General features: G+C 35.3%; 1 protein-coding gene across 1 annotated transcript in view; it reads right to left on the bottom strand.

Moving 5' to 3' along the window:
* Positions 1–25,354, bottom strand: part of Brwd3 (bromodomain and WD repeat domain containing 3) — a 163,415-nt gene that overhangs the window by 50,873 nt on the left and 87,188 nt on the right. The window contains exons 11-18 of the mRNA XM_008822671.3: positions 24,316–24,416; positions 20,688–20,728; positions 16,387–16,491; positions 15,502–15,655; positions 12,516–12,650; positions 11,040–11,168; positions 6,220–6,445; positions 3,798–3,962 (exon numbers count right to left, since the gene is read on the bottom strand). Of these exons, the coding sequence (XP_008820893.1) occupies positions 3,798–3,962; positions 6,220–6,445; positions 11,040–11,168; positions 12,516–12,650; positions 15,502–15,655; positions 16,387–16,491; positions 20,688–20,728; positions 24,316–24,416 (1,056 nt within the window). The remainder of the gene's footprint in view (positions 1–3,797; positions 3,963–6,219; positions 6,446–11,039; positions 11,169–12,515; positions 12,651–15,501; positions 15,656–16,386; positions 16,492–20,687; positions 20,729–24,315; positions 24,417–25,354) is intronic.

The raw sequence follows: 25,354 nt of genomic DNA, 5'->3' as shown, positions 1-25,354 counted from the left end.
TACATTTTCTATGCTGTCTTTATGTTTTCATCGTGCTAGGAATAAAACGAGTACTCAATAAATGTTTAAATAATTCCAAGGATTCTAAAATAGTAGTAGTTCAAGACGCAGATTTTAAAATCTAAATTTTAACTTTGTTTACTTCATTAAGATGCTTTGGAATATATTATGTATGGAGCCACACACCTGTAATCATAACAGCTGGGAGGCTGAGGTAGAAGATTGTGAGTTTACAGACCAAGATCCTGTCTCAAGAAGTTTCAAAGTAAAACTTCAATTTGAATAAAAAAGAAACAGAATAAAGAGATGGCTTAGTCAGTAAAGTGCTTGGCTGCACAATCTTGAGTGCCTGAGTTTGAATCCGCAGCACACGCAGGGCAAGCTGCATGCACCTGTAATTCCAACACCAGGGAAGCATTGACAGGATGATCCCTGCAGCTTGCTGGCCGGGAAGTTCAGTCAAATTTTAAATTGGCGAGCACCAGGTTCAATGAGAGACAGCCTCAGAAAAGAAGTCAGAGCAATTGAAGAAGATAATCACCCTGGATATCTGGTCTACCCATGTTGAAAACACTTGACATACATACATCTCTGACCTCCCCACACATGCATGCATGTGTGCACACACAGAGGCACACACACAAATGCACAAAAGAATAAACAAAATGTCTTTCTTGAGACAGAGTCTCTCTCCGGTAACAAAGGCTGCCCTGAAACTCACTATATGTATCTGAGGCTGACCTTCAACCTGTGATTTTCAGGCATCAATTGTCCAAGAGATAGGATTACATCAGTGAGCCACCACATTCAGCTAATCAAGCATTATTTATACATCTTTATTATTTTTATTTTATGTGTATGAGTGAGTGTATTGCCTGCATGTATGTAAGTGCACTCGAGTCATGCACTGCCGATGGAAGTCAGAAGAAGCCGACAGGTTCCCTTGGAACTGGAGTTACAGACGGTGGTTAGTCGCTGTGTGGGTGATGGGAATTGAACCTTGGTCTCTGCAAGAGCAGCCAGTACTCTAAATCGCTGAGCCATCTCTCCAGCTCCAAATACACACACACACACACACACACACACACACACACACACACACCCTGGAACTTGCTACATAGAACAGGCTGCCTTGATTTCATACAGTTCTGCCTGCCTTGTCCTCCCATGTGCTGGAATTAAAGGTGTGTGCCACCTCATCCAACTAATAAAATATTTTAAAAAATATTTTGCCATTTTTATTTTATGTGTGTATATTGTCTGCATGTAGGTAAGTGCACCCGTGTTGTGCAATGCCCGCGGAGGACAGAAGAGGCTGTCGGATCCCCTGGAACTGGAGTTACAGGCAGCTCTTAGCTGTCATGTGGATACTGGGATTCGAACTGGGGTCTTCTGCAAGAACAGCCAGTGTTCTTAACTGCTGAGCCATCTCTCCAGCCCAAAAAAAACATTTTTAATGTCAAAACCTTCTTTCAAGATTAATGAGAAATGTAAGAAAAAACAGTAACAACTTTTCCTTCTATTCCTCTAGAAAACTTCCTGTTAGTTTATTTTTTCATATTTTAAAAGGAAATTGAAATAGTCAGCTATAAATATAAATACCAGAAAACAATCAAAACAAATGAATATTGCAACACAGAATGTCAGCAAGTTTTTTGGCTAATGGCATTTCAAATCTATCGACAGAAACCTAGCGTTAAAGGTATAGCTAAAGACTGATAAAGATCTAAATCAGGACTCTAAGAAACTCATATAGGTGCATCAGTCTACTTCTAATTGTCTCAGGTTCAGGAAATTTATTGTTTTCTGAGTGTGTTGTAGTTTTCTTTCTTTTTTTTAAAAAAAATTTTTAATGAGCTTTTGTACATTTCACACTACAGTTCTTAATCAAATTCAGACCCCCCCCCCAAGCAGACTTCATACATTCTGTCATATATGTTAAGTCTGATCCAGTCAAGCATTTGTACCTAGATGTTCTTCGGTACAAATTCATCCACTGGAGTCTAGTCAGCCTATCTAGAGAGTCCTACTCTCCCTCATCCAGTAGTGATCAGTCTCCAATAGTTTCCACCAGCCATTCCCTCAGTCCACCCTTGTCTGAGTTGGCATGGTCCTTTGCTCAATGCCAGAGAATATACAGATGCACAGTCCTAAGTGACATATCTGCAATGGAACCTCCATACCAAAGGCTCACAGAACATAGCAGAATAGAAGGGGGATGGGTTGAGAGGTTCGGGAAATTTTAACTGAGTTAGTTGCTCCAAGTTACTGAAATGAAGAACTGTTTTTATTTTAATTTTATGTGATACTGAAGAAATCAAGGAGTAGGATATTCTATAAATTGCATCAAATTTAAGTCACATCGTTCACTTCTGTGCAACTCCACCTGCCATTGTGCCAAAACAAATTATGTTAACTAAGTAAATAGAAGAATAAACAACCAGGTACAATGGTGCAGGACTGCAATTCATTCTAGTTCCTCAGGAGGTAAAGGCATGAGTACAGCTTCAAGGCCAGCCTGAGGAATTTAATTTCATAAAGTAGAACTGAGACAACCTACTAAGATAGACATAACTTATACACAGCCACAATTCATGCTAAATGAGAGAATAAATATAATAGATAAAAAGAATACTCATTTTGCAGGCTGGTGAAATGTCTCAGCATGTAAACATGCTTGCTCCTAAAGCAGGATGACCTAAGTACCACTCCTGGGACCCACAAAGTGGAAGGAGGGAACTGAGTCCCACAAATTGCTCCTGACTTCTATATTCATGCCCCCCAACATATATGTGCATACATACACACACACACATGCATACACACACACACACACACAGTCTAAGTATACCCAAAGTAAAATGGGAAAATTTTTAAGAATTATTTTCCTTCATTCAAAAAATCAGGATGGTATCCTGATTTCCTCTCAATAAAGAACGGCAAATAACTGAAATACTACTTTAAATGTTAGGTGGTTTTAAGTTTAAAAGCTTCATAGGCTGGTTTCCCAACAAATGGACTGAACTTATTACAACACTTCATTTCTAGAAACAAAAGGAAAGACTTTAAATAAACGGAGTTAGGAGGAATAGTCCACAAATGGCCAAAGCACAGATAATAAGTCTGCAGAGTATGGACCCTTGGACAGGACTCCTATATTAAAATCCACCCACCCAGAGTTCAGGGATCATTGCAGAAGAGGGGGTGCAAAGATTGTAAGAACCAGGGGAGGTGGTACATTACCATATGGAAACAGAATCTTACAGGTTCCTGGGACCTTGCTCATATGAATCTATAGTAATGGTGTAAGAATGCTAGACCCATGCAAACTCAATCAGTCAAAAACCCAGCATAAAATTGGAGAAATGGGCAGCACGCCCCAATCTTAGCCAAAGAACTATTGGCAACTGATTATTACTGGGTGAGGGAGAGCTGATCTTCTTTAAGGAAGTGACTCTAGATAGGTTAACTAGACCCCAGCGAATGAACTTATACTGAGGGATATCTGCGGACACTCACTTGACTAGATAGGCCTTAGCATAAATGACAGAATGCATGAAATCCACTCGGGGGGGGGGGGGGGGCTATGGAAGGGGGTATCAAGATGATTGAGATATTTTGTATGAAATACACAAATTCAATAAAAAATTTAAAATAAACCATCTATATCTATTAGCAGAAGCTAAATCATTTTAGTTATAAATGAAAATGAGATTATGATATATTCGAATGGTTGATGACCATAAAAAAATAATTAGAAATATATTTTATATTTTAATAAATATATAATTACTTACCACCATTAACAGAATATGATCTATTGATTGGAAAATGTGCATCTCCTTCATTAATTAGCCTCAGATCCTGTTCTCTCTGTAACTCTCTGATTATTCCATCGAGAATGCTTTCTTCTTGGTCATTGGTTTGCTGCCCAATTACCTGCTCTACCACCTCACCATCACCTTAATGAGAATAAGGATAAAAAGTCATAGAAAGTGATTACATTTTATTATACCTTAAATCTGCTAAAATGTTTAATTTATAAATTATAAGAGTAGTTAAAAATAGGCTTGAGATAAAAATATATATGAAACAATATTTTATAAAGAACTTTAATACACATAATGTGTCAGATTTTTATATTTGACTTAACCAATGATCCTAAATTAGACATTATAAAGACATTCTCATTTTAAAGAATAATTATATTAAAATAAAAGAATCCATCTAAAAACAAATTTTCCATATTGTACATTCTAAGGTCAAAGTCAGAAGTCTGAGTAAGAGTTTGTGTTCTCTCTCTCTCTCTCTCTTCCCCTCCCCCCAGTCCTTCCTGGCCTTGAACTCATGATAATCCTCCCTCCTTAGCCTCCTGAGGATTATAGGTGTCAATCACCATGCCCAGCTTGAGTAATGTATAAACAAGCTAAAATGTTTTGCATCTTTCTTTCATGAAAAATTCATTCTGAAAGAAGTAAACAGTATGGTCTTTTAAATAAATATTTTATTTTTATGATACTAGTGTTTTCATAAGTAGGAAATCTATTGTTATGAATAGCTAAAATTCAGTGTTTACTTCTGAATGAAATAAACTTTTATTTAAACACATCATATCCTGGTTTTGTATCTTGCCCTGTAATAGATCAAATGGTATCTGATAGAGTAACCAAGTAACTAGTTATACTTATCAGAAATTAAGTATGCTAAATTAAGTTTTTATTTAGATGTTTTCGGTTCTTTATTCCATTTAGTATTCAGACTTTCTCTCTCCTTGGTTAACATATATCACATTATCAGAGTAACCATTAGTATACTACAATGCCACTTCATTGCTCTACAAACCCTGGCATCATTGTATTTAATTGAAGTCTTAGTTCCCCAGTAAAGAAAGAAAACTCAGATGCTAGGTATGGTGTCACGTTCTAACACTAGGGAAAGGCTGAGGCAGGAGAAATGTGATTTTCCTCCTAGTCTGGAGTACATATTACAATCCTGTCTTACATTTTTAAGGGAAGGAGGGAAGAGCATTCCATTCATAAATCTCTAACTTACTGCTCTATCCTTAAAGCCTTAAGTATCAAGCCTGTAAGAAGGCATTCTATGGGGGAAGAAAAGGACAGTATGTATACATAGCTGAAACAGGCCTACCTAAAGTCACTCAGTTTATCTGATAAAGAGTAGCTTATTACAATATTTTATTTTACTACTTTTCCCTTATGCAACACATTCATCTCTAATTCCTCAATACCTGATAAGACTTTTCTGTATTTCAAACTGTAAGATGGGAAAGTAAGTCCTCTTCCTTTTGTAGCTTTTGAAGTTTTCTCTTCTTAGGTCTGTTAACTAGGGACTTCAAACTAAAATATGAATACTATGTTCAATGTAATTTCACCAATTATAAAAAACTTGAGACAGAGCTGGAGAGATGGTTCAGTGGTTAACAGCACTTGCTGCTCTTCCAGAAGACCCAAATTCATTTCCCAGCACCCAGGTCAGATGGCTCACAACTGAATGTTAATGCCAGCTCCAGGGGATCCAATACTCTCTTCTGACACCCATATGCATGCGCACATACTCCCCACACAGATATACACATATACATAACTTAAAGTAAAATAAAAATATTTGAAAAATAAAAACCTTGGGGCTGGAGAGATGGCTCAGAGGTTAAGAGCCCTGACTGCTCTTGCAGAGGACCCAGGTTCGATTCCCAGCACCCACATGGCAGCTACGAACCATCCTTAACGCCAGTTCCAAGGGAATCTGAAGCCCTCTTCTGACCTCTGCGGCATTGCACGACATGGCTGCACTCACATACATGCAGGCAATACACTCATACACATAAAATAAAAATAATCAATAAAATATTTTTTAATTAAAAAAATAAAAAGCTTGAGATATTGAAGTTAGTAAGTTTAATCATTATTATCAGTCAATACTAGAAAGAACAGGGTCATGCATATGGTAATAGTTTCCAAGGTGGTAGGTCAACAAATTAGCTGCTTGGGCATTTGCTTGTGTTTGTCCTAAACCATTTAGTTGTATACAGGAAAGCTGAACAGTGAATGACTACTATAATAATGTCAGAGATACAACTAAAGATTAGTAGAAATAGTACATAAAACATGTTATAACGTACTCCAGAATTTAGTGAGGTGGAACAATAGCAAGCAAAACATTTTAAACGATGTTTTAAATTTACTTTTGGAGATTACATACCATTAGCCACATATCCCAACTGTGGTATAAGTTGTTCATCTTTACAATTTTCCCGGCCTGGCACTAGCCGTTGAAATTTTGTAGGATGAGGATTTCCATCGACATCCACCAAAAATGGGGGAGGCATGAGGTGAGGAGCTTGTTGGGTTTGTTCATCCAATACATAGTTATTGGCATCACGGATAAGTGGTCGATAATCAGTGTGGAAGAACATCTGATCTGGAATCTTTATGACACATTTTTTTTTTAGTGCACAGAGAATTCATAGACTATTTCATTCCTACAGCACACATATTTTTGCATTCTTTCAGAGTTTTCTGCTGCCCTATGTTCCCTCTAGGTAGAAACAAATTACCTAGATAGTAGTTATCTTGTCTATAAAATTCTAGTATTTCCATTATTTTGGAGCCCCATATTATATTTCTCTAACAAGGATAAGAAGAAGTAAAGCAACAAACTACTAGAAAAAGTTAGGCATTTTGGTTTAAGTTATAAAAAATACACAAACATATATAACATATTATTTTATTCAAATAAGGATAGATGAAGCATAATATACACAGTGAGATAAGTAAATATCAAGTACTGACCTGACCTCAATGCTGTTGACTTTTCTTCCCACTCTAAGATTCTACAATCTACCCCAGATTCATAGCTAATAAAATATAAAGAATCAGTTGGGTGTGGTAGGGCATGCTTGTAATTCTAGTATTTGGTAGGGATAGCCAAAAGTTTGATGCCAGCCTGGTTTACATAGCAAGTTCTAGAATGAACAAACACATTGCATGTGCACACACACATACACACAAACAAAAGAGAGAGAAAGAGAGAGAGAACGAACCAATTAAATTAGCTTCTAATACATTTTTAAAGTATCAATAACAGATAAAACAGTCAAACATGGAAATGAAAATATTGTAGCTATTTAGTTCTAATTTATGATAAAGACTACAATTTGCAAAATCTACTATTATACCTGGAAGATAGTAAAGATTATGTTTTAAAGAAGAGGCTTTCCTTATGGATTTATAACTAAACTACCCTCAAAACTATCTAAACTATCTCAAAAGTGATTCTCACTGCCAAATCTGAGATGCTCGGAAAGTAATAAAAAGTTTATTAAACTTTCTTATTTTGTATCTATTAACACAATAAGCATATCAACTATAAGACTTCAAATAAAATTTGTGGACTGATCCAAGATAGCAGATGATCCATAGGCATGGTATCCTAGAACCTTCAGGAAATAAACTGAGAAGAGCTGGGTAGAATAGGTGGCTTATGGCTGAAAATCACTATTCTAATAACAAAGTAAACCTTAAAAAGCAGAACAAGAAAAATACAGAATGCATTCCATAGGGATTGTTAATGTCTGGGGATAAAGGGAATGAAGGGGTCCATGCTTATGTTAGAGAACCTCAGAAATTCAGCATTGTAGTCTCAGCAACAGACATTATAAAGAGGAAAAAAGATGGAGGAAGGGAAACAAGTTGCACAAGGCAGTGGTAGAGGGAGTTAAACCTCTCTAGTCAGCACTGGACCTGAGGAACAGTGAGGTGCTATGTTAAAACACCTAAATGAATAGGACTCAGCATGTATGAAAGAGTGTGTATGGTTTGGTGGAGGGGGAAGGCATGGATTGGGGAGGGGGTCTGGATGTGAGTGGAAAATATTATATGAAATTTTAAAAGTTCAATTAAAAAATGAAATAAAATAAAGACCCCTGCTGCACCAGTGGCTTTGGTGCCCCAGATCCTTAATGAACTGAACTCTTGAGAAACTTAGAGCAAGTGTCATGGACTATAGACTCAAACCTCACCAGCAGAACTTCTCCAGACTATGGAGAAACAACTTTGTATCAGACTATGGAGAAACAACTTTGTATCAGAACTCAGTATTTAGTGGGGTGGAAACCTGGTCCAGTCTACAAAGGAACACTGATACAAGTTCCAAGTAGCACATCTATCAGGAAGAACAGTCAGAGACAGGGCAAGCATCCACAACTGGATTCCTAAAGGACTGCTCAGAGATATGACCAGCATTTATGATAAATCCTATGAACCACTACCCCCTGACAGGACAGTATCTGTGACCTGATCCTGAAAGGGACCACACAGAGGGGAGAATAACATTTGCAAACCACTCTGGAAATACTGCCTAGTGGTGTGATTGAATCAATAAAGGACCATCCACTGGTGGGACCAACTCTTGTGATCTTATCTCACAAAGGACAACACAGGGGTATGACAGGCATCTGGGAGTTCAGGAACACTGACAAAAGTGAAGCTGCAAACAGAAATCAGGAGACACCGCATTCGGATTCTACAGCCCCACCCAGCTCTCTCCTCCTCACTTTTATTCTTCCTTTATTTAATACCCAATGCCAACTTAGCAGGAAAATCAAGCCTCTCTCTCACTCTCTCTCGCTCTCTCTCTCCCTTTTAATTTTGTTCTTAATTCAATTTTCTTTTGATAGGTTTTCCCAAAGAACATTTGCTTTTCTCCACTCCACTCACACCCACAGTAACTAATATGTTACTGGACAACATACTTTCAATGTTCTTTACTTTTTAAAATGAATGAGTTTAAGATGTGATTATTATTTAAGTATTAATGTATGTTCAATGTGAGCTGACCCTCTGATAGTTCTTGAGATTGCAGATAGTACTCTACTTTCAGGGGAGTACTGGGGACTAAGTCTGGTACCCCAAACACCAGTCTATCAAAGAAAAATGACAGCTCAAATCTACTACAACTTGGTCACTGTTAAACATTACACAAGAAAAAAAGCAACATGATTCTTCTAAAATTTTTTATATTCCAATGACAAACATACTGAAAAAGAAATCAATGAAACAATCCCATTCATAATAGCCACAGGAAAAACAACTAAAAAGTGTTGCAATAAACCTAATTAAGGAAGTGAAGACTTCAAAATACTGATTAAAGAAATGTAGGAAGACACTTGAAGATGGAAAGACATCCCATGTTCCTGGATTAGAAGGCGTAATATTGTGAAAATGGCTATAGCTTTAAAAGCAATCTACAGTTTGAATTCAATTCCCATATAAATTATAATGCCATTCTTCGGTGAAATATTAACAAGTAAAACAAAAAATTCATAAGTAACCACAACAAGATCCCAGACAGCCAAGGCAATGATGAGCAAAAAGAACAGGGCCAGAAATATCACCATACCTAATTTCAAGTTACACAAAACCATAGTAACAAAAATAGCATGGAACTGTGACATAAAACCAGACACACAGACCCATGGAATGGAAAAAAGAACCCAGATATAAACCTGTACAACTACAACCACAGGGTTTTTACTAAAGATGACAAAAATATACATTAGAGAAAAGAAATGCTCTTTAACAAGGTTTGCTGGTAAAACTGGATAGCCACATGAAGAACAATTAAACTAGATCTCTATTATTCACCATGTACTGAAATCAACTCCCAATGGTGAAAGACTTGAAACTCTGAAATTATTAGAGGAAAATATAGAAATAACATTCCATGGTATAGGTATATGTGAGGACTTCCTCAATGGAAATCCAGTATCTCAGGAATTAATACCAACAACTGACAGATGGAAACCGATGAAATTAAAAAGCTTCTAAACAATTGAGGAGTCTATAAAATGAAAAAAAATCAAACATTTAAACAATAAATCATACAATCCAATAAGTAATTGAGCTAATGAACAGTTTTCAAAAGGTGAAACAAAAATGGTGAATAAACGCATGAAAGATGTTCAATCTCATTAACAGTCAGAAAAACACAGCTTAAAAATACATCAAGACTTTATCTTGTGGGGCTGGAGAGATGGCTCAACAGTTAAGAGGACTGGCTGCTCTTGCAGAGGACCTGGGTTCAGTTCCCAGCACCCAAATGGAGGCTAACCATCTGTAATTCAGATGGTCTGACACCCTCATCTGACGTCTTTGGGCATCACATGACATGGGTACACTTGTATACATGCAGGCAATACACATAAAATAAAAATAAAAAAATTTTTAGCAAAGAGTCCATCTTGCCCCAGTCAGAATGATAATCATTAAACAAATAAGTATTGGTAGGATGTGAATAAAAGTTAATGTCCTGCAAATTGTTAATACAACTATAATATAGTTTGGCTACTGTGTAAATTAGTATGTAGGATCCTAGGGAAAAAAAGCAGAAATAAAATACTGCTTTTAATATATGATCTAGCTATTCCATTCCTAGGCATTTACTTTAAGGATTCCAAGTGAATATATCCCAGAAACACTTGCACATCTATGTTTAATTCATCACTGCTCATAGTTGTGAGGTTAGGGAGCCAACTTATGTGTTCAACAACACAGAAATGCATAAAAAAAGAAAACTTGGACTATATACACATTTGGCTATTTTCCTGCCATAAAGAAAGATAAAATTAGTCTTTTGCAGGAAAAGATATGCAGGTGGACATAATCATATTCAACAAATTAACTATAGAAAGAAATAAATTAACTATGATGTTTTCTCTCATATATAGTTCCTAAATTTCATATAGATGGAAAAAAATCATACACACACACATACACACACACACACACACACATACACACACACACACCATGGCATGAATGAAGGAAGCAAAACTGTATAAAAGAACAAAGGAGACTAATGGGTGGGTAGAAGGATGACAAAGAGCAAGAGAGGGGTACATTATATTTGTATAAAAATTATACATAGGATCAAGTATAATGAATACATACAAGGAAAATTTTAAAAATTCTGAATGTCACAATCCCAAACTGCTGTCTATAACAAAAACCAAATATACTAACCTTTTCATAATATTTACTGCATCCAAACCCAAACAGCAACAAATGACCATGAGAATCTGTGCAGGCAAAATGGTTTCCATCTGGTGAAAATTTACAGTCAAATACTGCACCATGACCTTGGCCTTCAATCTGAAATTCAGAAGAGTCTTTTAAGTCATTTTAAGAGTTATTCTAAAAAAATAAGCAGGTAATAGCTTCTCTTGGCTATTTCTTTGGATTTTGTGATGGATCAACATTCCAATGTACTCTGGCTTCTCTAGCCAGAACCCTATAGTAAATAGTATATCTCTAAAATATAATTAGGGAGAGTAACATTGTAATGGATGCAATGAATCATTATACATAACACTTTCACTCAGAAAATAATAAATGAGTGTCTGAGGAAAGTTAAAAGGATCTGCATACAATGAAATTGACAAAGGTACTATATTCAATAAAGTCAAGAAATTATTTTAACTTCTTAAGCTGTAAAGCAATTAAGTCTTAAAATAATCATCTTAAAATTAAAATATACAAATAACTAACTAAAGACATGGTTTTTTAATGCTCTGGGTCTGTATGAAGTCTACAGAACTGAGTTCAATGGATCATTTATAGTTTAGCAGTGCTTAATCAGAAGTATTCTTTAAATATTGTATTTGTTATTTTTTATTTTATGTGTATGAGTGTATTGCCTGCATGTACGTAAGTGCACCTGTGGTTGTGCTGTGCCAGTGGAGGTCAGAAGAGGGCATCGGATCCTCTGGAACTGGAGTTACAGATGGTTGTTAGCCACCATGTGGGTGCTGGGAACTGAACCTGGGCCCTTTGCAAGAACAGCGAGTGCTTTTAACCACTGGGCCATCTCTCCAGCCCAGTCAGAATTATTAAGAGAAGGACTCTAAATATGGAGTATATAAGTACTGTTGTCATCAAAGAAGGGTGTTTTACTGAGAGAAAAGACAGCTCATTAGTGTTTTACATAATTTGTATGTAATTTATGTTAGGAGCATCCACACCAGTGCACAAGACCCTGTCTCAAAAACAAATAAACAACAGCTGAGTATGGTAATATACACCTGTAACTCCAACACTTGGGAAGTACTGTAGGAGGATCAGGATTAAAAGGGCATCCTCAGCTACACTGAGAGTTCAGGACCAATGCAGGCTATATGCAACCCTGTCTCCAAAACAACAAGGGAAAAACAACAAGAGAGCATCTATATATACTAATCTATCTTTTCCAAAAATCTTTCTGAATATGAAACTGCATGGGATGGACCAGAGACAAATACATGTATTATAGTCACTTTTGTAATTTATAAATTAGGATTATAGTTCTATGCTGGTCTCAGCCCTTGAATCATTAGCTGAATGATTTTACTAATTTAAAGACAGATGACAAGAGATTCATTTATAACAGGTATGATTTAATTACTGAGTTATCTAAGGAAAATAAGATTTAACATGAACTTTATAAATGGAGATTTTTCTTACCATATTAAAGTAATTCCGTATTTTGGTCCCCCGGTCAAGGTCCCAAATAAAAATGTTCCCATCATGACCTGCTGAAAGTATGATCCTTTGATCAAATGGATGTGCTTCTAGAACAAATACTTCATCATCATGTCCCTGTGATAGAAATCAATGTTAGGAATGAAAACCAACACAAATATCTGCTTTATTTGTCTAAAGGATTGAGTACTATCAATCTGGTTGAGATAAATTAATGTAATTAATTAATTTCAATAGCATTTATTCATGGGCACTTCATAAGAAAATTACTTCAGTTAGTGTTCCTTAAATGCACAGCTGCTGATTTCATAAACCTAACACCAAAGATAGAAGACCCAGAAAGATACTTAATGCTCATTAGCCATTGCAATGTAATTTAGAGATAGATATAGAACTTTGCTATTTTTAAAAAGCCACAGAAATGTGGACAAATAGGGCATGGCGGCATATGTACTTTCAGCAGTCCTGAGGTAGACGCCAGAGAATTGGGAGTTCAAGGCCATCTTTCAACTGATAAGTAATTAGATAGTAAGTTTGAAGCTATCCAAGGCTACAAAAGATCCTGTCTCAAAGTGAAATGAGGGTTTGGGGGACAATGAAAGGAAAAAGAAAATGTGACAAACAGAATCTTTTGCTAACATCCACTCCTAACATAACAAAAATATACCTGCATTGCTTTTGATCCAACAATATCTATCACTGGTATTTAATCTGTATTTTGGGAGATTTCTATGACACATTCAAAGAACAGTGGCTCTGCTCTTTATCTACTTTACATGCTTGGGGGAATTATTTTGAAGATATTATCTGACTGAAAAACAGATCTGCTGCTATAAAATGTTTGTAAACCAATGTGCTATGTTAATGCTTCCCTTTTAATAAATCAAAGGATATCAGTACTCTAGACCTTATAGATCAGGAGGTATCAATTAGTCTGCAGGCTAAATATGGTTTCTACATATTTGTAAAGCTAAAACTATATTCCCCATTTTAATTTTTTTGCAAGAATACTAAACAGAAAACAAAATAAACAAAAGGCAGCTAAATATGGTGGCACATAACTGTAATCTCAATACTCAGGAGACTGAGGAAGTATTACAAGTTCAAGGCCTGCCTGGGCTATAAAGTAAAACCATGTTTCAACAAAACAAAACAGAAAAAAAGAACAGGGAATCAAAACTATACTGTGTATGTGCAATATTGAAAATATTTTTAATATTTTATTATTTTAAAAATATTGTGATTTTTTAATTATATATATATGAGTGTATTGCCTGCATGTATGTAAGCACAATGCCTGTGTAGGTCAGAAGAGGATGTTGGATTCCCCTGGAACTGCAGTTACAGACTGTTGTTAGCCACCATATGGGTCCTCTGCAAGAGCAGCCAGTGTTCTTAACCATCTCTCCAGTCTCAGGTTAGGTTTTTTTCATTTTTTGTTTTTACTTTTTGTTTACTTTGTTTATTGGTTAGTGTACTGGTTTTGAGACAATCTTGCAATGCAGTTGAGGTCAGCCTGGTACTCAATATGGAGCCTAGGATGGCCTCCAACTTGTGGCAATTCCACACCTCAGTCTCCTGTGTGCTGTAATTACAAGCATACATGACCATTCCAAGCAACACTATAGGTTTTCTTTTTCAGAAATGTTAATAGAAATTTGTATCATGGAAAAATGAAAACCAGAAGTGACTAATTATTGGCAGGGGATATTAAAGGGAAAATTTTAAAACTAGTAACACAGTTTTGGTGTTTTACTTAGGAAATAGAACTTGGGAGGTATCCTAAAGATAAACTAGAAATAATCCTGAATCAAACCAACCTTTAGAAACCAAAGGCCTTAGGGTAAGATTATCTCACTTAGTCAATAAAGATGACAACAAGGTAGACTACTAAGAAAATGAGTTGAGTTTCTAGTCTGAACCCTGTCACCTACAACTACATTAAAATCTTATAGAACTGGGGAAATGGACAGCAGATCCCAATCTTAGTTGAAGAACTATTGGCAGCTGATTAATGCTGGGTAAGGAAGAGTTGATCTTCTTTAAGGAAGTGACTCTAGATAGGGTGACTAGACTCCAGTGGATGAACTTGGATTGAGGGATGTCTGGGTACACTAACTTGAATTTATAGGCCTTAACATAAAAGACAGAAGGCATGAAATCCAGTGGCGGGGGGTATGGGAGGGTGCAGATGGGAGATATAAAGGCAATTAAGATGTTTTATATGAAACACACAAAAATTCAATAAAAATTTTTTTAAAAAACCTTATAACATTCACTTGCTTTTGTCTCAGTAAAATGTGTACAGGGAAGCAGAGAAGAAACAAGGCTTAAGTGGAATGGTATTAATCCCACAAAAAAAAAAAAAAACCACACAGCTTTTTACTATGCCAAGTATATTCTTCAAAACAAAACAAACACCTTTTCTCTCCTACTTCCTCTTTCCTCTACTTCTTGCATAAATTGATCACTGAACATAGAAAATACAGAACATACCCCTAAAATAGTAACAATGAAAAATCCTACCCCTTGCAAAAAACAAATTAATGTATACTTGAATGCATATTATCATGACAGATGGATAAATATTGGACTTTGAAATAAACATAAAACAAATCATTCCTGCTTTCAGTGGTATATTATGCATTAGTCCTATCTTGAAAAAGTATCAAAGAGTACAAATAATTGCTTCTCTAAAGACTAATAATAGAAAGTAAAATTGAAATTATTTGTTACTAGGATAATGTGCTCCTTAACTTTTTTCATTCTTCTTTCTAGTTGAACACATACTTATCTCCAGAAACACACTATCATATACAGGCTTAATAATTTTTCTATTATTTTTGGAGGGAGGGAGATAGTACTGTGGATCAATGGAGGGCTCACACACGCTAGGTAAGAGTTCTACCACTTACTTATACTCCCAGTGCTCAAGCACTTCAATAACAATTAAAAGCAAAATACTTACTGATAAAGTATGAAGAAGCTGCCCTGTCACCGAGTTCCAAACTTTCAAAAGGAAATTGTTCACTGCAGTAATAACCGTGGTGTCATATCGATCCCAAGCCACCATAGTCACCTTTAATTTAGTGACTTTGTCTTCTGCAGATGTCAAGTTATGCCTGATCAAAACAATTTACAATAGTCATATATTGTAACAAATGTTAAACGCCAAAAAGCAAGTATTCATGAGTTTGTATCAGTGAATTTAAATGTGATGAGATTAGAACTCGATAAATACTTTAAAAACAAAATGAAAGATTATGATTATGTTGACTATGACACAACATAAAAAATGTATAATGGTCACATTATTTCCCCTTTAAATATTAAGGTAGTCAATTTCAGAGCCATACCATGAAGAAATTCCATTATTCCAAGGAGATAATGATATATATTCCAATCAATAGTGAAGATGATGAGATGGGATACTGACTGAATGTACATATAATGCTGAGTAGGAATGCTAATAACATGAAATATATGTGTGCCTGAGCAATTAGATGAAAAGGTAAACATATTATGGTATTTAATAGGAATAATGCTCAAAAAAAAAGCAGTAACAAATGACCTGCAGAAAACTAAGGCACAAAATGACTCTATGGGAATTAATAAGAGCATAGACATATTAGGGAAGCAAGAGATGAGCATTTCAGAAAGTCAGTAATGTTCCACTCAATCAACAGCAAAAGAGAATTTGCTAAGAGACTGGATAAATTACAAATTTCATGTCTAGGATTTAGTCTCAAAGTATTTACTAATGCAAAACTTTTGGTTTATCACTAGATATGATTCAATGCAAAAGAAGATATACCATTTGAGAACCCATGAAATCACTAACATCCATTCTTACCCACTCATTTTAGTAGCCATATCTAACACTATACTCTTCCACTCTTGTTGCTGGTATTGCCATATTCTTGCTGTTCCATCTCTACTTCCGCTCACAAATCTTAAGCTGTAAAAGGAAAAGTTAAAAATTAAAATAACCTTGTACTATTCTCTAAAACTTACTACTTTTTCTTGATTATAAAATAAATATAATCACCTTCATACACTACTAGGATGTATAAAACAATATATTCATTCTAGAAAACAGTTTGACAGTTCCTAAAATGCTAAAGTTGCCTTATGACCCAGGAAGCCTACTCCAGGTACATATTCAAAAGAAATGAAAACATTAGTCCACACAAAATACGTTCATGAATATTCAAGAAACAGGTATTCAGCATAAGTCCCCCTTAGCCAGGCGTGGTGGCATATGCCACCCATGTACTTGGGAGGTAGAAGCAGGTGGAAGCCAACCTGGTCAAGTTCCAGGGAGACCCTGTCTCCAAAAAAGTAAAAAAAAAAATATTAAAAGCCCCCAAAGTAGAAACAAATTGAATGTTCATCAATGGATAAACAAAACTGTGCTATTCATATAATAGAGTGCTATATAGTAATTAAAAATGAAATAATGGCCAGGCATAGTGGCGCACGCCTTTAATCCCAGCACTTGGGAGGCAGGTGGATCGTTGTGAGTTCAAGGCCAGCCTGGTCTGCATAGCGAGTTCCAGGACAGCTGGGGCTACAAGGAAACCCTGTCTCAAAAAGACAAAAAAAAATATGAAATAATGACACATTTTATATTACACATGAATAGTGAATATGCAAGTAGATGACCAATTTCCCAGAGCTGCAGAAAGACAGGTTACAGGAGTTTTGAGGATTAGTAACTAAAGGGTGTCTTTAAGGTTAAGAACATGTTTACTCTAAAATTAAGTATAACGAAGAAGGTTGCCTAATCCAATAAACATACTAAAATACACTGATTTACATACTATCTTTAATGAAACATTTGTTAACCCACAAGTTTGATGCTGTGAATACTTATTCTAATTTTTTGGACATGCATATAATTCAGCTGTGATAGTATGGTTCTGTAATTCTAGCACCCAAGAAGCAAAGGTAGGAAGACCTCAAGTTCAAGTCAGCCTCAGCTACATAGTAAGATACTGTTCCAAAAATAACCCATAAATAACTGTATATAAACTGACCTATTTCACCCCAAGAAACAGAATTCCACTATAGACAATGTTGTTCCCTAACTTAACTGACTTTTGTAGATCTATACCTATATCTACAAATATAAATCTACCATCAATTTCAGTCAATGTTCAGCTATGTGACTGCATAAAAATTTATTTTATGACCCTCATAATGATGATTAACTGAATTGCTTATAGCTTTCAACATTACAGTGAATGCTGTGAAGAACATCTCAACATCTTTGTACAATCTTATATATCTTACTGAGTTAGAGTAAACAAATTGTTTTTTTTATGTGTATGAGTGTTATGCCTCCATGTAAGGGCACCCGTGTCATGCAATGCCCACAGAGGACAGAAGAGGCTGTCAGATCCCCTGGAACTGAAGTTACGGACAGTTGTTAGCTGCCATGTGGGTGCTGGGATTCGAACCCGGGTCTTCTACAAGAACAGTCAGTGTTCTTAACCACTGAGCCATCTCTCCAGCCCCAAGTAAGCAAATTTTTAAATGCTTTTCATATGTACTGCTAAACAGGTTCTATGAATTAAAAAATAGAAAAAAAAATAATCTGTTGAAACACTGTAAAAAGTGATTCATTTTCTGAAAACCATTGCAATATATTGAATTATAATTTTTAATTATCTTACAATTTATATTTAATTGATTATTTTTATTTTATGTGTATGAGTGTATTGCCTGCATGTAAGTAAGTGCACCCATGTTGTGCAATGACATGGAGGTCAGAAGAAGGTTTCGGATTCCCCTGGAACTGGAGTTAAGGATGGTTTGTAGTGGCCATGTGGGTGCTGGGACTTGAACCTGGGTCCTCTAGAAGAACAGTCAGTGCTCTTAACCACTGAGCCATTTCTCCAGCCCCTATCTTGTAAATTCTTAAAGAGAAAAAATTTTTGGCTGTTTTGAATTATGATTCCTTATTGGTAAATTTGGATGTCTTGAAGGATACATTCTTTATGTAGTAATAAAAGAAAAAGAAGCAAGAAGAATTTCAAGAATGAGAAAAAGTGAAATCACCTATAATCTTTCCTTAGAGGTACAAAATGTCAACATTTTGATTTTTTTATATCCATGCATTCATATATATTTTACATGTTCTATATGCTTTTGATTTTTAATTCATATATAATTTTTATATATTGACGGCATTTGTTTTTGCATACCTATTGACAATGTTTTTGAAACACACTTAGTAATAGACAAGAAATTAAAAAGAGATTTTTTAATATGAAAGTATAATATGGGTGGTGGAGAGATAGATCAGCAATTAAGAAAGCATATTGCTCTTTCACAGGACCCAGTTCAGTTTCCAGCAATCATGTTGGAAAGGAACTGCCTGTAACCCCAGCTCCAAGGGATCTGATGCCCTCCTCTGGCCTCTGTGGACAACTGAACTCATGTGCAAATACACTCCAAACACACACACACACACACACACACACACACACACACACACACATGAGAGAGAGAGAGAGAGAGAGAGAGAGAGAGAGAGAGAGAGGGAGAGAAATAAAAATAAATCTTAGGGAGCTGGAGATATGACTCAGTGACAAGCACTTGTTGATCTTTCAAAAGACCTGAGTTCTGTTCCCAGTACCTCCATTGGGTGGCTTAAAACTGCCAGCTCTAGGAGATCTGACACCATATTCTGGCTTCCCTGGGCACCCCCACACGTGCCCACACAAAAACCCACATACATACACATGAATTAAAACTTTTGAAAAATTTAAAATATTAGCTGGGTGTGGTGGTGCACACCTTTAATCCCAGCACTCGGGAGGCAGAGGCAGGTGGAGCTCTGTGAGTTCGAGGCCAGCCTGGTCTACATAGTGAGTTCCAGGACAGCTGGGGCTACAGGGAGATCCTGTCTCAGAAAGACCAAAAAAAATTTTTTTAATTTTAAAAATCATATAAGAATAGTAATACAGTTATGTGACTCTTACAAATTATTAGGCTTTGTCATTCTTAATATAGATCTCAAACTGTAGAGCATCATTATTTGCTTTTGCATTTCATAAAGACGGACAAATTCATCACTGTAATTACTATCCAAAAATATTTAGAAAAGTCATCCACATAAATGTTTTATAGACATATAAATACAAATGTATGCTAAGTGTAAGCCAAGTAATGGACGAGAACATGTAGATAAGTAATACGAACAATTTATATATTAGAATAAATTTCCAGATTGATATGGGTAATAGTAGATGAGAAAGGAATTTAGGTCTGACTCAAGTCATACAGCATTCAGAAATGCTAGGTTGACATTTAAATTTTGTTCCATAGAAACAGATGAAGAAATGCTAATGACTTCTGTACAGAACATTATTTAGAAGTAGACTGGTCAAATAATGGAATTCTTGAGTAAGATAAGTGGTAGAAGAAAGAGAAAGAGCAAAATAAACATTAAAAGAACTCAGAAGAAGGGGGAACTAATAAGAATATGGTTACTACTGAGTTAAGAATTTCCAGGGAATGGATAAGGATGTCACTGAAGACAATCAAAGGCTTTGAGCCTATGTTGCTGAACAAAAGTAACTTATTTACTGTCTAATAGATGTGTCTGCAGGGTGAGAAGGAACTGTGAATTGCTTTGTCTGAAGTTATCTTGCAGTGATGTAAACAGCATTAGTACAGCCTGCGTCTCCCATCAAAGATTATATAAAATAACCTCCCTCCCCACAAAAATCATTGAGGAGTCTGGGTTTTTAATCTTCAAAAGTACCCAAACAACTCAAGCGACCAAGAATATCTAAAAAAAAGTACTTGAGAATTACTGAAATTGAGCTAAAAAGAGGAGCATTCAGAACTATAGTAGGTGGGTCAGGGTACTATCTCATGTCAAACTGTGACTGTAATGATTGTAAACTGAATTTAAGCAACTTAACTGTTGGGGAAGGTGATGGGAATACAGAGGCTCAGCCTAAGAAAGAATTTCTAAGCCAGTCTCCTGAGATGTCAATGTCTGAGTTTACATTTTGAACCACAAATAAAAATTTTTTAACAATGTAAAAAAGGTATCTACAATAGAGGTACCTGATTTGGAAGGAGTAATATAAATATATGTCAAATATTTATTTATGCAAATATGTTCTCCATAATTACCTGTCTCCATTGTTACAGAACTGAACAGCAACAACTTTGTCCTAAAACATAAAACAACAAACTTCGAGTTAAACGAACTTAGGTGAAAAATGAATAAAGCGTCCCTCCACTAAATTAATATGCAAATCCATTATGGGGTGTAGGCTCTGTTGTGATTTCCATTTAAAAAGACTCATTTTGCATAAAAGGAAAAAAATCACTGAAGCCTCAAATAATATATAAATAAGTAGGTAGGATTTTTAAACAACTAGACATAAACAAACCTGCTTACAAATACTATCTCAAGAGACACTTAGGTATTGTCTTACTGTCCTTCATAAGAAAACACAGTAACCTAAGAAACCACTTTAAAAGAATCAATTCCATCAAATGAAACTCCCCATTTGTTTTATTTTTATAATTTCAGAAAAAAAATCTACTTCTGTTTCCCACAGTTTTTAATGTTATAATTGATTCACCTGATATTCTATATACACTATAATTTATATACCATTATTTGAATTTGTATGTACAAAAATGATGACAAACATTAAAACATAAGCCAAAATTCATGGCTTTTTTCACTGTCTTTGATCATGAAGCTAAAATGCATCTGCAAACTTTGTAGACATTTCTAAAAATGTCCCCTCAGGTATCAAACTGCACTTCAATTTAACATTTAGTAAATAGCCAAAAGCAAATACCCATTTATATATTTTTCATTTTTTAAAATTATAAAACTATCTTTATTCATTCATGTATTTCTGATTTATACTGTTTTGTGATTTCAGTGTAGTATTTAGTGATAGAGTCTGAAACCTTGGTTCTCTACAAGTGCAGTCAGTGCTCTTAACCATTGCGCCATCTCTCCAGTCCCACAAATGTATTTCTTAAACTCAGTGCTCGCAGAATGAGATCTTTGAACATTTCCTACATTTTTCTCTTTTACAATTTAAATAAGCTTCCCATACTCAGTATATCTTATATATGGGGTAGCAAGGTGCGAGTACATGGAATTCCGTATGTTTTTATATGAAAGGTAAAAAATTATTTAGTTTAAAAAAACAAGAGAACATTTCTAAAATTTCCCAGGAGGTTTCTAACAAGAGTCTCTCATACTAGAAAATTCAGGAACTTACTTGATTCTACAATATTCAAAGCTTTTATATGTCAGAGAAATTGTATATTCATTACTAAGCTACATTAATATTATTCCAAATGAGGTGTCAACAGTAATAAGAACAGAAACGCTAAGACTTCCAGCACTGTTTTCATGTGCTTAATAAATCTTGGACAGTGAAGGGCTTAACATGCAATGAGCTGAAACAGAAATATCTGTACATTCCACAGAAAATAATTGGTAAAAGACATAAAGAAATGGAGTAGATGCCAAAAGGGTGCACAGAGATATAACTAAACAGCGGTGATGCTAAGTTTCCTAAAACTTTGCAAGAACAAATGAGAATGGCCCAAAGACATGTGCCATACATCTGTGGCTTTCACCTATGGCATAAACTGTATTCTCTATATAAGTCCACAATTGTTGTCTTCAAGAAACTTAAGTATTTAGAAATAAAACTAAACAAGGAGGTTAAAGACCTCTTCAATGAAAAATTTAAGATAAAACACTCAGGGGTTGGAAGACCTCTGATATTCATGGATTGGTAGAAGATGGTGAAACTGGCTGCATTATCAAAAACCATCTGCAGGTTTTATTGCAATAAAAAATTCCTAAGATTCACAAAAAGCAAAAAAGACCCAGAATACCCACATCAATCCTAAGTAGAAAGAGCAATGCTGAAGACATCATAATGTCTGACTTCAAATCATATTATAGAACCATATTAACAAAACAGTATGGTCATGGGACATAAAGCAGACATGTAGAATAGTGGAATAGGACATAGGACCCAGAATTAAACCCACACACGGTAAAAAGAAAGTCTCTTCAAAAACATGATGCTGAGAAAACTGGGTTTCAATATGTAGAAGATTGAATCTAGATCCCTATCCCTTACCTTGTAAAAAAAATAAATTCAAAATGGATCAAGGACCTTAATATGAAATGTGAAACTGAAACTGCTAGAATTATTCAGCAAAATACTTCTAGGTAAAACAACAACAACAACAACAACAGCAACAACAAAAACAAACAAAAAAACCCACAGCTCAGGTAAGACATTTCTGAAAAGGATTCCAATAGCACAGGAAATGCTTCAAAGCATTGACAAATAGACTGCATGAAACTAAAATACTTCTTCACAGCAAAGGAAACCATCATTACAGTCAAGAAACAGCCTACAAAATGGGAACCAATCTTGGGCAACTATAAATTGGACAGGGGATTAATACATGAAATATGTGATGAACTCGAAAATGGAAAAGCAAAAACAAACCAACAAAATCATCCAATCAATTAATAGGCCAATAAATTGTGTTTTCAAAGGAAGAAATAAAAATAATCAATATTTGAAAAAGTGCTTAATAACCTTATCCAGTATGGAAAAGCAAATTACATTAATATTCTACCTCACCTCAGTCAGAATGGCTATGATCAAGAGAACAAACAAAAAAATGGTGAGGATATGAATAAAGAGAAACCCTTATATATACTCTGCTGTTGGGAATGTAAATTGATACAGGAATGATGGAAATCAGTATACAGGCCTCTTTAAAAACTAAAAATACTACTACCATATGACGCACCTATACTACTCTTGGCTCTATACCCAAAGGACTCTAAATCAACCTTCCATAGAGATATTTTCAGGTTTATTAATGCACTACTCATAATAACTAGTAAAAAGAACCAACCTACATGTCCATCAGCAGATGAAAGTGTAAAGAATATGTGGTGCATAAATACAATAAGATTCTGTTCATCCATAAAGTAGAATGAAATCATGGCATCATGGCATTTAGAAGAAAAGGGAGGGAACTTGAGATCATTATGTTTAGCAAAATAAGTGAGATGTAGTATGTCAAATATTATATTTTCTCTCATACATGGAATCGAGATTTGCATTTCCATATGTATGTATATGTGCACGTACGCATTTACATGTATGTGTGTATATATATGTATAAATATGGGGCATGAAAGTAGAAAGGGGATTATGTGTGGGGAGAAAGGGCTCTAAGAGGAGGGGAAGAATAAGAGAGGATAGTGGAATATAACTAAAATCAAATCAAAAGGGAGTAAAGGGGTAAGCAAGAGGAGGAAGGCAGTGACAGAATGGAGTAACAGAAAGAACAAAGTGTATGTATAAAAATGCCATATTAATGTCCATTCGTATGCTAACTTAAAAAAATTAATAAAAATAAGCAAATGAAGACTGCTATTGCTAAGGAAGACTAGATTCTATGAGTCTTTCATGATACTGTAAAAAATCATACCAAGATCAACAAGCTCAATTCAGTAAAAATATTTTTTCTATGACTATGCTCAATATGCCTTTTAAGTAAAAAAATAGATATTATAGCATACAAGTTGAAAAGAGGATTTAAGTGAATTATTACTGCTGTGTGTACACAAAACTTTCTGTGCAGCCCAGTAGAAATCATCTTAAGTGCAGATCAGAAATCAAATGAGTTTTCCAGGGATTTTAAACAATAAGGAAACATTATTTGTTTCTTATTTTGCTCTTACCGTATGTGATTCTAATTCAGCAATTTTCTCAGGGATTTCAGAACCCAAATAATATATTCTAATCACATGGTCAGTGCTACCTGTTGTAATGAACATACCACCTGAAAGATAAAAAAAAAAAACATACTAATAAGGAACGTTACAAAGAACCAGATTACTTCTTTAGTTGTATGTTACCTTGTATTAATAATAAACCTTCAAGAAGTAAAGCTATCTTAAAAATACTAATTTCATACTAATATTTCAAAGAAAAAGAAATACAATGCAAGAAAAACAAAGAGAGCTGGGCCACTTAATATAAGTATATAATCCCAGCTACTAAGGAGCCTAAAGGAGAAGGATCACCAACTAAAAGATGGCCTGAGTTTCAGAGAGAGTTTAAGGCCAGAATGAGCAATTTGGTGAGGTCATATCTCAAAGTAAGTAAGGTCCAACGAGATGGCTCAGTAAATAAGGGCAGTTATTGGCACGTCTGGAAATCTTCAATCCCTCAAACCCCCATGGTGGAAAGAAAGAACTGACACTTGAAAGTCAACCTCTACCCTCCCCACACTGCCATGGCAAATGTGAGCACACACACACACAGGCACATGCACATACAGGCACAGACACACAGACATACACAAATAAACAAACAAATGTAAAAAATTGAAGATATCAAATAAAAAAAATTTTTTTAAGATATCTAGGTTTAAAATATACTATCTCAGTGGTATTGTTTGCCTAGCATATTCAAAACCTTAGGTTCAGTTTTCTGTTACCACAGAGATAAAGACAAGGAGACAGAGAAATATTTAAGAAAAATATGGGGCTTGAGAGATGGCTCAGAGGTTAAGAGCACTGACTGCTCTTGCAGAGGACCCAGGTTCGATTCCCAGCACCCACATGACGGCTATAAACCATCCTTAACTCCAGTTCCACGTGAATCCAAAGCCCTCTTCTAACCTCTGAGGCATTGCACGACACAGGTGCACTCACATACATACAGGCAATACACTCATACACATAAAATAAAAATAATAAATAAATAATATATATT

Source organism: Nannospalax galili, unplaced genomic scaffold, assembly GCF_000622305.1.
Source record: "Nannospalax galili isolate Female #2095 unplaced genomic scaffold, S.galili_v1.0 scaffold10, whole genome shotgun sequence".
Taxonomy (NCBI): Eukaryota; Metazoa; Chordata; class Mammalia; order Rodentia; family Spalacidae; genus Nannospalax; species Nannospalax galili.
The sequence above is the reverse complement of the archived record's forward strand: the minus strand, read 5'-3'. Positions and strand labels throughout refer to the sequence as shown.